Raw genomic sequence first — 14,095 nt, 5'->3', positions numbered from 1 at the left:
TCCAAATATCGTCTCCTCTAAGACTCTTTCCTTGGGCTCTCCAGCAGCCCTGCGTTCCCAGCCCTGGGGCGTACCCTTCCCGGGGACCAGCACCTGCCTCCTTGCATGACGACCTCTCATCACCTGGGCACTGAGCCCCACAAGGGGGCCCCCTGGCTCACTGACTAATGCATGCTGGCCTCCCACACGGTGCCAGCTGGGCCTTGTTCAACGAACCGTCGCTCAGTGAGAGGGTTCTTTCTCTTTCTGGCCACAGAGCCAACCAGAAGGAGAAAGCAGCGCACACGGGAGTAGAGGGTAGAGGGCTGCCACGGTGCAATGGGAAGAACATGGATGGGGGGAGGGCTAGGCCAACCCATCTTTGATTCCTGCTCTGTCACCAGTGGGACCTTGGATTGGCCACTTCGCCTCTATGTCTTGGTGTCTTTATCAGCATGACGGGAGAAACAGCCCTGCCTCCCTGGGTTAGGAATTAGGTCAGCTGCTTCGCATAGGGCAGCTGCTCAACGATCACTGCTATCATTACAGGGAATATATTAAACTCGAGGAGGATGCCTGGTGTCCATCACTGGTGAATAGGGAAAGAAAATGTGGACTATGCATACAATGGAATATTGCTCGTCATTAAAAAGGAACGAAACGGACACATGCTTCAACCATGAAAACATTAGGCGAGGTGAAAGAGCCAGTCACAGGAGACCGACAGAGCATGACTCCATTCATGTGTGAAATGTCCGGAATAGGCAAATTTGTAGAGGCGGGAAGTGGATTGGTGATGGCCCAGGGCTGGGGGAGGAGTGCTGACGGCCGATGGCTGAGGGGCTTCTTCGCAGGGCGGTGACAGTTTTCTAAAATTGATGGTGGTGATACAGCTCTGAAAGCCTTTGAACTGTGCACTTTAAATAGGTGATTTATATGGGAGGTGCATTATGTCGCAAGCTGTTATTTAAAAAAAAAAAAAAAAGGTGTCTGGATTCCCAGGAAGTGCAGAGAACACTTCTATCCAGAGAGAGTCAGAGATGATTTCTGGGGAAAATGTGTAAGCTAGAGAAGTGGCCCAAGGGCACAGCCTCGTATTTCTGTCGCGGGAGCCCCCTTTCTGCAGCTGCTTCCTCCAACGGGACCAACCGCTCTTTCAAACGAAGAAATGAGCAACGCGGGGGTTTCGCAAGTTTTGATTTCACTCAGCAACAGGCTCCCAGCGCAACCTCTCTCGCTGGCTCCCGGCTTTGGGGGACGGGGCCTCGGCCGTGGTGCCGAGCCTGGGCCAGAGGGCTCTTCTGTTAGGAGAACACCCGCCACGTAAAAAACAGCCAACGGCGTGGGTTAGGAAGGTGGTGTGATAGCCTTCCTTCCTCAGCCCCCTTTTACAAACGAGGAACGTCAGGCTCCGAGGGGCCAAGTCACGTCCAAGGTCATTCAGACGAGCACGTTGTGGAGCGGGTATTTAACTCTGGATCTGACCCCTAAGGTCCTGTTCATTTTAGAACCATTGCCTTTTCTTTACATTCATTCTTGTGTAGGAAACGTATGGTGGCTGTACAACAGATGAGAATATAAAATGCCTGAGAAGGAGGTATTGTGAATTGCACGGCTCAGAGATGGCCGCGGTGAACACGCTGGCCCGTGACTTGTACGTGCGGTCATTGAAGTAAGCTCTTCTTTATGTCATCAAATAGTTGTCCAAAACGCCATTGTACATGGCTGCTTAGAACCCCATGTTCTGGCTGTGTCCCCCCTTAGATATCCCCTGGCTGCCAGGCATGGGATCCTGGGCGATGCCCTTGAACACATCTTGGAATGTTGGGCCCCACTCTGTCCCCCTCTACTTCCTGAGTTGGGGGGGGGTCCCAGATGACGGTGAACCATGAGGGCAGCCTAGGTCAGCAGGTGGGGAGTGTAAGCAGTAATAGAACTCAGGCCGGATGTCATGACAGAGCGGAGGGACATCACATCCATTAATCATTGTCCATTAACCTGGTGCCAACTGTTCTTTAGCCAGAGGCATTGGCTGCCCGTGGACCCTCTTCTCTGAATTTGAAGCTTGGAGCAATGACCCCAGGGGTTGTCCCCAGAGCTCCTTTTCCTGCCCACCCCCAGGGGTAAGATGATTCCTAAATGCATTGGGTGTGACTCCGGGAGACAGAGTTTTTCCTCTAACATCTTTGGGAGGACACTTCCCCCCGAGTTTCAAGGCACACACTGCAGTCCTTGTTTGACGATGAGGAGTCCCGAGGTGGGACGCGTCTGATGGCTCCCAGACACGCTGCAGTCTGAGTCACACTGGCCACCATGAGTCACCGCAGGATGGGCTGCCACAGGGTGGTTAAACCCAGGACCACAACTTTTGGTTGCACGGGCCGCTCTCCACAGGTTTTGATTTTTTTCTTTTTTCTAACCTCAAACATATGCTTGCGGGTCCCTCAGCATTCTGTTTCCTGGGTCAGGCATTCCCTCCCAGGCCCCAGGTGGACCCATGTAGTGGGCACATGGGAAGGGCTCTGGGCCTCCCTGGCACTGGCCAGCCACAGGAGCTTGAAGACCGAAGCCCTGCAGACCCTCAGTTCCTCACCTGTAGTGGAGATGGAAGGCACCAGGGGAGGTAACGTGGGAAACTATGAAAGGCACAGGCTTGGCCTCTGCTCTTTGGACTGTCCAAGCCCAGCCTCCAGCTCTTCCCCACACAAGCTCTGGGACTTCGATTCATGAAGCCTCAGTTTCTTCATCTGTAAAATGGGGTAGCAATAGGACTACATCATGGGTTGTAAGAGTTATGTGGGTTAATGAAAGCAGCAGGCGGCTATGCTGGCTTCTGGTGCTGCTCGTAACCCCTGTGAGTGCCGGTGGTGGTGGTGGGGTGTTAGGTGAGGGGTGGGGAGGGCAGAGGGAGGAGTGTCCATGGTTCAGTCCTGGTGGGGTCAACATGTCACTGTCTTGGTTCAGGACGGAAAACGCCCTGCAAGCATTTGCCCAGGCTTGTTCTGCCTAACAAAACAATACAGATTCCCTTGTATTGTGTAGAATGGGAAACTTCAGAGACAAAAAAATGACTACCTAGTTACCCAAAATCTTAAGGCAAAGTCAATGAAAAATATCAATCTTCATGTTCGGTTTTTGCACTACCCTTGTTTCTCCAGTGGTCGGTGCAGAAATGTCAACCACCAGGGGAGGGGGTGTGTATTCCTTCCAGAGCCCAGGGTTCAGGGCCAGAGACGGCATGGGCAGACAGCCAGACGGACAGCTGTGTGCCTCCATCCCGAATTCTCAGGCTGGGTGCCCTTGAACAGGCACAGCCTCGCCCTGCCTGTTTCCTCCCCTGAACTGGGGGGTCTAATGGCTACCCCAGAGAGTGAGGACCAGTGAGGATCCACATGAGAAGGCCTTGGCCCTGGTACACAGTAGGTCTTCATTAACAGCTGGTATTAATTTTTGTTATAAAAAAGTCACACTAACCTCCAAGTGCGCTATTTATTTGTTTATTAGGGAGAGAGCAGGGTGGGGGAGGGGCAGAGGGAGAGCAAAAGAGAGACCCTTAAGCAGGCTCCATGCCCAGTGCAGAGCCCGACACCGGGCTCGATCTCACGACCCTGAGATCATGACCTGAGCCGAAATCAATAGTGGGATGCTTAACTGACTATGCCACCCAGGTGCCCCCAAGTGCACTATTTAAAACCAAAATGGTTTAATTCTCTTTGCTTGGAACACACCCCACCCAACCGTAGTTAGCTCCATAGTTGACAGCAGCTCCGTCAGCCCTCAGCTCCGCCTGCCTTCCTTCCTCTCCAGGCCGTGACCTAGGACGGGCTCCTCGGTCCCAGGAGCCTCGCCCGCAGAGCTCCTCGAAGCTGCAGCGTAACATGCGGATTAAAAAGAAAATCAACATGTGTCTTGCATTGGCTGGGTGTATCTTGCACTACCCACTGTGTCCCCGGGGTTTTGCACCCTACCTGCCATAGGATGGAGGCCCAGAAATACCGGTATATACGAGAGAGCGAGCGGGAGAGACAGGCAGACAGGGAGAGAGAGAGAGGCAGGGAAAGACAGAGACAGACAGGGAGAGACATACACACAGAGAGACAGAGACAGAGAAACACACACACACACACACACACACACACACACACACACACAGGGAGGGAGAGCCAGAAGAGAGGAAGGAGGGAAGGGAGGAAGGACGATGGAAGGAGCAGCTCCGACCTCCCATGACTCTGAGACTCTGTCCCCACTCCCAGGGACTTGATTGCAGGAGCTGCTGGGTATTGAATCAGGAGGCCTTGGAGAAGCGTGCAGTATTTCTGGGGCTGTCCTATGGGGGGAGGGAAGGAGAGGTGGACAGGTGGAGTCAGAATGCTGTCCTTTTAGGGCTGGCCAAGAGAGGATGGCCTATCTCGGAGGAGAGCCTGAGGCACCCAGCTCCCCTTCCCCTGGCAGATGCCCTCCGTCATTTCCAGGAACTGACTGACAGGACAGCTGCTGGGATAGCGGGTGTGTGGCCAGCCTGGTGCCGAGACCAGCACACCCGAAAGCCCATGCCACCAGGACCCAGGGCCAGCCCGCCTCTCCCATCCATGTCCTCCTGCCTGGTGGGTGCTCTGGACACAGACCTCCCTCCCTTGCTGTGTCTGGGAAGGCACCCCGCCTCCCATCCCCAGGGCCTTCCCACCCACTGGACTTGAGATCACAATCACAATCTCTGTCTTGGTTCTGAGCTCGTAGCTGGGGACAGCGAAGCTATGGTTCGGGGTTCCCGGTGCTCCTGACCCGGCTCCGCTCGGTGGGCTGTCATGTGTCTGTCTCACACAGTAATGCATACACGAAAGATACTCAGAAACCTCTCCTCTTCTGGATGGCAGAGGAGTTAGACTTCCTTTTCAAGCCACCGTCGTTTGCTACTGCATGAGATGTGGACCATCATGTCACCTTTCCAGGCCTTGCTTCTCCCCTCCTAAAACGCAGATACGGTTCAGGATTGTTCTGTTGAGGACCTAGCAGGTGCCAGGCACTTCCTGGATTCTTGCATGACCACCTTCTCTTAGGGCCCTCAAACCCCCTGAGGCTGTCATCCCTAACTTAGCTCCCAGATTGGCAAACGGAGACTGGGGGACGAGGAGCCTGCTCAGGGGGGGCCAGGGTCTTTCCATTTCCAGGAGCTCGTGCCCATGCTTCCCATCTCCTCACCTGCCCCACGCACGATCTCACAGGGTGCCGCGAGCGCCGTGCACATTGGGGAACGGGTGGGGGTGCTTTGTGCGAGTTGTGCGCTCTGCCATGGGGCACTGAGGTACCGAGCGGAAGGGGGCAACCTCTCCGCTCAAATCCTGGTTTTGATGCTTCCCTGACGAGTACCCATTTGGAGCCTCGGTCTTCCTGTCTGTCATGTATGGACAACCGTGGCGCCTGGCTGGTAGGATCGTAGGTGAGATTAAATGACAGGGAGCACGTAGTGCACGGAGCCCTTGGAAAGTGCTTCCCGACTTCGCTGGTGCTGTTGTTACTGCTATTAGAACTCCTGCGTGCGATCCCACTTTAGGGAGCGTGCTCCCAGCCCAGTTCGGGGAGATCTTAACCGAGAATTGCTTCACGTGACTCATTCACTTCACTGGCAAACGTGAACTGAGCCCCCAGCGCGTGTCCATGACTCTGCAGGTACAAGAGACGCGCAGGTGGGCATGCCTTGGTCTGCTGGGGATACAGAGCAAGGTGAGAGCTGCAGCGAGATGGGATGGGGCTGGGATAGAGAGAGATGAGCTCCGATGCGGCTCCCCTCTACCTCTCCCTGGGACAATCAGGGCAGGCTTCGTAGAGGAGGCAATCCTTGGTTGAAAGGTAGACAACCTTACCTCCAACAGACAACTGTTGGAACAGTGGCTAGGGAGGAAAGGGCACTGCAGGGTCTTAGCTCGCTTTGGCAGCCTCTGGGCAATGTATCAGGGGCGGGGAAAGGCGGTACGTCTGGGGGAAGGAAAGTAATTTGAAGCCATTGAAATGATCCAGGTGAAAAATGGTCAGCAGCGGATTGGGGGAGCAGCAGAGGGGTGGTGCTGGGGATTGACGAGATGCTGAAGAAAAAGATGGCCCCAGGGTCCTGGTGTGGGGGTCCGGGTGTGGTTTCTCTTGAGAAAGTGACCACAGGAGAGGAGTGGGTTTGGAGGTGTGTGTATGTAGGGGTGAATTCAGTCTGGCATGTGTTGAATTCACAATGCTTGTGAGACATTCAAGTTGGAGACTTATTAGGTGGCCATCTATGTGAGTCTGTGGCGGGGGCCAGGCCTGGCAAGGAGCAGGGCTGGGGTTGGAGTGATCCGTACATATTTGGTAGCTTGAGATGGGGGCATAGATGAGATAACCCATGGAAAGTGTGTGGAGTTAGAAAAGAAGGCACCAAGAAACCAGGCGATTGCCAATATTTAACTTTCTAGAAGAGGAAGAGGGGCCCGCCAGCAGAAACTGGGAAGGAATGTTGCTAAGGCAGTTTTTAAGAAGGAGGAAGTGAAGAGGTGTCGCGGACCACAGAGGTCAGGATAAGAACTGAAGGTGGTCTGTGAGTTTGACAGTTGGGTGGTCAGTGGGGACCATGCCAAGAGGAGTTTCTGTGGAGCAATGGGCAGGCAGAAACCAGATAACTGAGGAGTAAGGGGGGTTGAGGAACCGGCCATCAAGTCTAACTTCTTGTCGGAGGAGCTTGGCTTTGCATGGTTTGACTTAATCTCTAGGAAACACCAAATCATTCATAGCCCGGCTCAAATTCCAGCAGTACTGGGCCATGGTTTGGCCTCTAGAAGGGCCTCCCACTCCTCCTCGGCCTCTCCTATTCTGTCTATTAGTCCTTCAGAGCCCAGTTGAAATAACACCTCTTCCAGGAAGCCCTCTCTGCCCACCCTCCGGTTTTACTGACTAATAGGTTCTTTCTGTTTGTCTAGCTGTCTTAGCTACATTAAGCTAGAGACTATCTCTGAGTATTTGGTGGATGGATGAATGAATGAATGAATGAATGAACAGATGAATGAGTGAATGAGCAAATAAATACACGGATGTCCCAGAACACAGAAGCTGGCTCAAGGTTGTGCCCATGGCAGGGAGAGCTCAGAACATTAATGGGTTTATACTCGGGGCGAAACTCAGCTGGAGTTTCTCCAGGTGTAAAGTTCAAGTTGATTAATTAATGCAGCGTATAATTGGGAAACTCCTTCTGTGATCTGGGTAGAGTTGTAGGCAGTAAATGAGAAAGACAAAGTCCCTGTTCTCGTGGAACTTACTTCTTCCTGGGGGAGACAGACCATCATCAAGAAACCAATAAATAAGCAAGGTCGTGTGATTTTGGTAAATGCTTGGATGGAAATACATGGAACGATATGGAACAAAGCAATTTGATGTGAGAGTGGGATGGGGGGGACATTTCTTTTTTTTTTTTTAAAGATTTTATTTATTCATTTGACAGAGAGAGAGACAGCCAGTGAGAGAGGGAACACAAGCAGGGGGAGTGGGAGAGGAAGAAGCAGGTTCATAGCGGAAGAGCCTGACGTGGGGCTCAATCCCAGAATGCTGGGATCACATCCTGAGCCGAAGGCAGACGCTTAACGACTGAGCCACCCAGGTGCCCCGGGACATTTCTTTATAAAGAGTTCTCGAGAAGGCTTCTCTGAGGAGGTGAGCTTTGAGCTGAGACCTGATAGGAGCCAGTATGAAGGCTCAGCTTGGCCCATGGAGTGGAAACCAGCAAGAGAAGGATCACTCACACCACTGAGGTCGGGCAAGTAGACAAGAACCAGACCACCACTTGCAGGCAGTGGGCTTGAGTTTGGATTAGTTGTTGGTGCAGAAGGAAGACACTGAATGGAGAGCATGGGGACCATGGGCTCTGACGTATGTCATCACACATGGCGGCCTGGGCTTGGGAGGTGGTACCAGACATGGAGAGAAGTGTGTGGACTGGGGAGATACTGAAGGGTGGCGATTGGGGTGGGAGAGCCACGGACTGCAAAGACTTAATGTCACCCACCCCGTGGTGAGCACAGTGTCTGAGAGAGTAGGTCCCTGGAGGGACAGAAGATATTCTCTCAGTGGGAGCAAAGAGGGCAGTGAATCTGGGAATGGCGACATGTGAGTGCAACCTGGGGCACTCTCCATGGCTGAGATGTGGAGACTGGACAGGGTCATCTCCAAGGGCCCTTTCGGCTCTAGCGGTCTTGGTCAATGTCCATCCCTGGGGCGTTCAAAGACGGAAGTGTCAGAGCGGCTGCTGTTAAGGCCGATTTCACAGAGCAACGGCCAGGTCCCTATCTCCAGGCTGCTCTGCCCTGGGATGGTGTTAGGCCTTTCGCCACCTCTTATCTTATCTGCCCCACGGGGGTGTTGGCCAAGCCCAGCTACCAGGCGGTTGGGCAGCCTCAGAGGTCTAACTCCCGGAGGACATCTCTCCTGTCAGGACAGAGCTTGGAACTAGAAGGGGCTTTCTTTCTTTCTTTCTTTCTTTCTTTCTTTCTTTCTCTCTCTCTCTTTCTTTCTTTTTCTTTTTCTTTTTTAAGATTTTATTTATTTATTTGACAGAGAGAGACAGCCAGTGAGAGAGGGAACACAAGCAGGGGGAGTGGGAGAGGAAGAAGAAGCAGGCTCCTAGAGGAGAAGCCTGATGTGGGGCTCGATCCCAGAGCGCTGGGATCACGCCCTGAGCCGAAGGCAGATGCTTAACGACTGCGCCACCCAGGCGCCCCCTACAAGGGACTTTCTATCCTGTTATGGTCTAAGGGGAGGGGTTGGGGGGGCATCTGGACTGGATTGAACCTCTCTTTGTCGGTCCATATGTCCTGACCTGCTGACCCTGGATTCTTTTCCAGGAAATCCTCAAGCCCATTCCTTCGGGACACTCCCCCGTGCCAACACCCTCCCCCTCCGTTGCACTAACTGTAAATTTCATCCTGGGAAGGAAGGGGTCTTGACGCTCCACAGCATCTTATTACTCTTCTATGCTGTATGACAAATTGATACAAATTTAGCAACATTTGTAGCTTGTGAGGCAGGGAGAGAATGTGCGGGTCAGAAGGCCCTGAGTGGGCCCCATGTGGGTTCAGGTCAGCCTAAATTTATGTCATTGGGACCAGATGTAGACATCGGTCTCTTGAGAGTTTGATTAATGTGGGTCAGTCCCAAAGACCTGGACACTTCTGGACCTATTAACACGAGTAGCTGTCATTTATCGAGCAGTGACTTCGTGCCAGTCCTGTGCTCACTGCTGTCGCGGTCAGGGCTCTGTGGTAGATAGACGAACCTCTCCCTGGCTGATCTGAGCAGAAAAATGAATTTATTACAAGGAAACGAAGTAGTTCATAAAATTGCAGGAAGGGCTAGAGAACCAGGGGCCCAAACCAGGCCGTAGGATGGGTGGGGGGAGGCCCCGGCTGCTGCTACTGCTGTGATTCAGACTCTGGGGCTGACAGCTTAGGGCCTGGACCCTGGACCCTCCTCCACGGCACTGCGGACACTGCCACCCCAGGAACTGGGTCTACACCATAGCACCACCAGGAAGAAGTCTTCTTGGCACCCACTTCTTGGTCACACGCTCCAGAGGCCAAGTCTTGACTGGACGGTCCCGTTCAGTAGAGCCCTTGTCATATGCCTGAGCTGCAAGGGAGGCTGGGAGTCTATTTGGCTCTTTCTTTTCAAGAACAAGAGACCTGCCCCCCACCAAGATTTGCAGGAAGTGGAATTCTAGAAACCAGGAGGCAGTGAGGGGGCTGGATGGCTCCCAGCATGTCCGCCACACACACACTATCTCATTTGTTCTTTCTGATGACCCAATGAGGTAGGGATACTTATCCCCACTTTATAAACAATGATAATGAGGTACAGAGAGGTTAAGGAACCTGTCCAGGGTCACACAGCTATGAAGTCATAGACCCTAGATTTAAGCTTGGGCTGTCTGACTGCCAAACCCACACTCTCAGCCTCTGCTCTAACCCCTGAGTGGATGTGGATGAAATGGAATTTCTAGGTCACTAAGCTGTGGATTTCAGACCCTGGATTGTGTGGCCTAAAGGAGAGACTTCCCTCAGGGTTGGGGTGCCTGAGCCACAACAGGCCCCCAAGAATTGGCTCTAACCTGTCATTGTCCGAATGAAACAGCTTTTTCCAGCAGGCGAAGCGGCCCCGCAGGGGGGCTTGGGGACTCAGCTCAAAGCTCCTTGTCTAGACTGTTTTTGAGTCATTTCCTTGATTCCTGCATTCTGTCCCCTTAAGTCAGTGGACACGGGGGAAGGATATCTCCATCCTTTGGCTCAAGATGGGATGTCCTCAGGGCACCTGGGTGGCTCAGTCAGTTGAGTGACCAGCTCTTGATCTCGGCTCCAGTCGTGATCTCTGGGACATGGGATCAAGCCCCAAGTCCGGCTCTGTGCTCAGCGGGGAGTCTGCTTCTCTCCCTCTCTTTCTCCACTCATGCTGTCTCTCTCTAAAATAAATCAACAAATCTTTTTTTTTTTTTAAAGGATGGGATGTACTCTGTTTTCCCCACCCCTTTCCAACGTGTACTCTGTTAACCTTAGTTACACAAGAAGGACGCTGTCCTGTGCTGATGCCAAGGTCGTTCCATCACCACACCTTTGCTCATGCCCAGAACGCCCTGTTTCCCTCCCTTCTGTTCACCACCTATCCGTCCAGGGGAGAGTCAGCTCCTTGTTTTCATGGAGACTTTTGTTTTTACAAATGGGAAAGCAACACGCAACTTTGTAAGAGTGATCTTCCTTATAGGTGCTTTATCTCCAGAGGAGGGTCTCCGGAGAGTGAAATTGAGCGAGTGATACGTACACCTTTCATCTTAATAGATATTGACAGATTTGTTTCCCAAATGCCGGAGGCAGTCTGCGTTCCCATCAGTGAAGCAGAGGAGCTGTGTATTCTGGAAAAGCTCCGTGGGAGATTCTGACATGCAGCCCAGGATAAGAACCACCGGTTCAAGGCAGGCCCAGAATGGCTCCCAGGCTCCTGAAAGGGGTGTCAGGAGAGAATCTGGAAGGAGATGAGTGGGCTCCCCAGGGAAGTGAGGAAACATTTCTTATCAGCCCTCCCATTTCCTTAGGTTGGGGAAACCCTCCTTTCTCTGGGGAACATCCCCCTATAAAATGCCACTGCGGGATGGAGCGAAGGAGAGTGAGCTTCGTCAGCTCCTCAGGAACCGGGAAGACCTCTGGGCAGGTAAGCGCCTTCCCTGTCGTGGTGGAGCTGATTTCGGGTACATGTTCACCCTCTGGGAAGACACCTGGCCCCGGCTGAGAGGTTCTGGACGGCTGGCTGGGACTGTGCGTGGCTTTCAGGGCTTGGCAGGGGCAAGACTTCTCAACCCTGCCTCTCATACTCCCGAGGCACGGGACAGCCCTCCTTGTCAGGGGAAGGCAGAGCCTGGAGGACATGGGAGTGTGTACGGCTTTCAGAGCTTTGAGGAGGGACGCACTAAGCGCCGTGCGTTCCTGGGAAGGCTGACAATCATTGATTCTCGGTTCTCTCTTGTTTCACAGACTGAGGGGTCCATTCAGTACAAACCAATAAAGGTAGTATTCCTTCTTCACATGCAGGCTCACAGGAAAGCCAGACTTGGCTGCCTGTCACGGTCTGCCTTCCTCCATTCAGAAAGGGTACCAGCATCCTGGAGTTTCAGGGGCTTCTTGCCATGCCTTCTCTTTCTCCCCCCCCACTCCCAGGGTGTGTGTGTGTGTGTGTGTGTGTGTGTGTGTGTGTGTGTGTGTCACAAACTGTGTTCTTCATTGCAGAACGAAGCCAAGATGAAGGTCCCCCTACTTCTGGCTCTTCTATTTGGGGCAGTTTCAACTCTCCAGCTGGGTAAGTCTCCTTGGCCTTCAGTCTCTCTTTCTCTGCTCTGCTCCTTTCTAGAGGACACAGGGTCAGAGCCACAGAGCCACCTCGTTTGGTGGCCCTCCCCTACATCAGGAGCTTTGCACACCCAGAGGAATAGAGGCTCTAGAGCCAGGAGTTGAAGGGACTCAGGGCATCTGTGTCTGCTGTCTTGGTTCCACCGTGACATTCTCGATTTTGTCCTTTCTGTGTGATACCCATGATGAATATAATAGTAGCTTCCTTCTACTTTGAGCTCACTGAGCATGTCATGCTAAGCATTTTCTATGCGTTATTGACTTTAAACATCACAGCATCCCTGTGAGGTATATAGTACGGTGTACCCATATCACAAATGAAAAAATAAAGCTCATAGGTGATGGAGCCAGTATCCAAACCCACAGCTGCCTGAATCTAAGTCCTTGCTCTTAACACCCTGACCTTACGGGGGGCCGGGGGAGGGGGTGTCTCCTCCTGTTGGCCCTTTTCCAGGTTTCCAGGTTCCTCTCTCTCGTGGACCGAACTCTCAGTTGCCTGGGGAGAGGCAGACGCTGTCCGTGGTGCTGGGGAGGAATAGGGGTAGATGTGAAGAAGGGACACTCGGCCTTTCTCCCTGCCAGGGACCGTGCTGTCTAACTCTGAGAACTTTTTGGGGGACGAGGCCGTGCCTCAGGATGGGGAGATGCCAGACAAGGAGGCCCCTCCGGGGGAGCTGACGCTGCTGGAGGAAGAAGAGGAGGGGTACTCTGGAAGTGACGATTCCCCGGAGGAGGAGGGGGCTGTAGAGTCTGTCTCGGCCCTGGATCAGGAGGACGAGGACTTTCAGTGCCCAAAAGAAGAGGACACAGTGAAACTAGGGGACAGCCCTGTGTGCAAGAACTGTCCCCGCTTCCTCCTGGTGAGGAAGGCCAGGATATTTTCCCGAGCTCGGGTGAGTGGTCTGGGGCTGAGGCCTGGGGTGGGGACGGGGACAGATGTCTCCAGCCTCTGCATCACTATTTGTCTCACTGAAGAGCCTGGGGGTGTCAGCAGGGGCTGGGACCCGCCCAGGTGTTGGGGTAAGAGGGGAGCGGCACATGGAAACAGATCTCCAGCCTTCAAATGGCTGTGCAGGTGGGCATGGAGGTGAGAGGATGATTTCTGGAGATTTAGAGACCCACGACTAAGGTCACATGAATTCCCTCGAGGGGGGCTCTCCATTCTTGCTCTCTTATCCTGCCCTGCAGTTTATCTGCCGGAGGTGCTACAGGGGTAACCTCGTCTCCATCCACAACTTCCAATTCAATCACCGGCTCCTGTGCTCAGTCAGAGGGCTCAACCAAGGCCAAGTCTGGATCGGAGGCAGGATCGTAGGCTGGGTAAGAGGGGTACTGGCTCTAAGCGGGGAGCAATCCTGAGCCCAGCTAGGGCCCACCTTGCTGCAGCTCGATCTGTGCTTCCCCTCTGATCCTCTGAAGAACTGGGGACAGACGGACAACGGGGGCGAGATACCCAGGAGGCTGCCTAGCCAAGGATTCAGAGTGAGGAGGTTTGGGGCCAAGTTCTGCTCAGCCTCTGACTGTCTGTCTGTTGGACTTGGGTGAGACCGTGAGCCTGGTTCTGGGTCTCTAGGATGGGGTGGCGATGCCCGCTTATCTCTTGTTTGGGCCAGAAGGAGGAGCGGGTCACTGCCATGCACAGAACGTGATGGTGATGGTCACTGGGGATCAGTATTGTAGCTGACCAGGACAGTGTCCATCACGGCCCAGCAGTCAAGGGCAAATGCGTGGTGGGACAGTTCCAGCTCTGCCTATCTGCTCTCCCTTTGCTCCCCTGCCCCCGGCCCACCTCCTCTGCTCCTGCCTCCTCTAGGGTGTCTGCAAACGCTTTCGCTGGGTTGATGGCAGTCACTGGAACTTTGGATACTGGGCTGCTGGTGAACCCAGGATCCGGGGTGGCAGATGTGTGGCCCTGTGTACCCAAGGTGAGGTGGGAGTGGGGACGAGGGATGAGAAGGCCCAGGGGTGGGGGGTGAGGGGGTGAGTCTTGGGGCTGAGTCAGGAGAACCAGAAGCTGACGGCTCCTTTCCTGTTCTGCCTTCACAGGAGGCCGCTGGCGTCGTGCTCCCTGCCACAGGCGCCTCCCCTTCTTCTGTTCCTACTGAGCTGGACCCAGCCAGGAGTCCAGAGCCGCCCCCTCCCGGGTAGCTGCCTCCCTTCCCCTGCCTGCTGCCCCTGCTTCCAGCCCTTGGCAATAAAATTGCTTTCCTGAAACG

The 14,095-nt window shown here is 53.8% G+C and overlaps 1 protein-coding gene across 1 annotated transcript in view; it reads left to right on the top strand.

Moving 5' to 3' along the window:
* Positions 1-14,095, top strand: part of PRG2 (proteoglycan 2, pro eosinophil major basic protein) — a 19,536-nt gene extending 5,441 nt beyond the window's left edge. The window contains exons 2-8 of the mRNA XM_008694136.2: positions 11,072-11,187; positions 11,508-11,540; positions 11,760-11,829; positions 12,462-12,772; positions 13,068-13,199; positions 13,693-13,804; positions 13,926-14,095. Coding sequence (XP_008692358.1) covers positions 11,072-11,187; positions 11,508-11,540; positions 11,760-11,829; positions 12,462-12,772; positions 13,068-13,199; positions 13,693-13,804; positions 13,926-13,984 — 833 coding nt within the window. The 3' untranslated portion in view covers positions 13,985-14,095. The remainder of the gene's footprint in view (positions 1-11,071; positions 11,188-11,507; positions 11,541-11,759; positions 11,830-12,461; positions 12,773-13,067; positions 13,200-13,692; positions 13,805-13,925) is intronic.

The sequence above is a fragment of the Ursus maritimus genome, unplaced genomic scaffold, assembly GCF_017311325.1.
Source record: "Ursus maritimus isolate PB19 unplaced genomic scaffold, ASM1731132v1 scaffold_23, whole genome shotgun sequence".
In the NCBI taxonomy this organism is placed as follows: Eukaryota; Metazoa; Chordata; class Mammalia; order Carnivora; family Ursidae; genus Ursus; species Ursus maritimus.
Note: the sequence above shows the minus strand (reverse complement) of the source record. Positions and strands in the feature narration are given on the sequence as shown.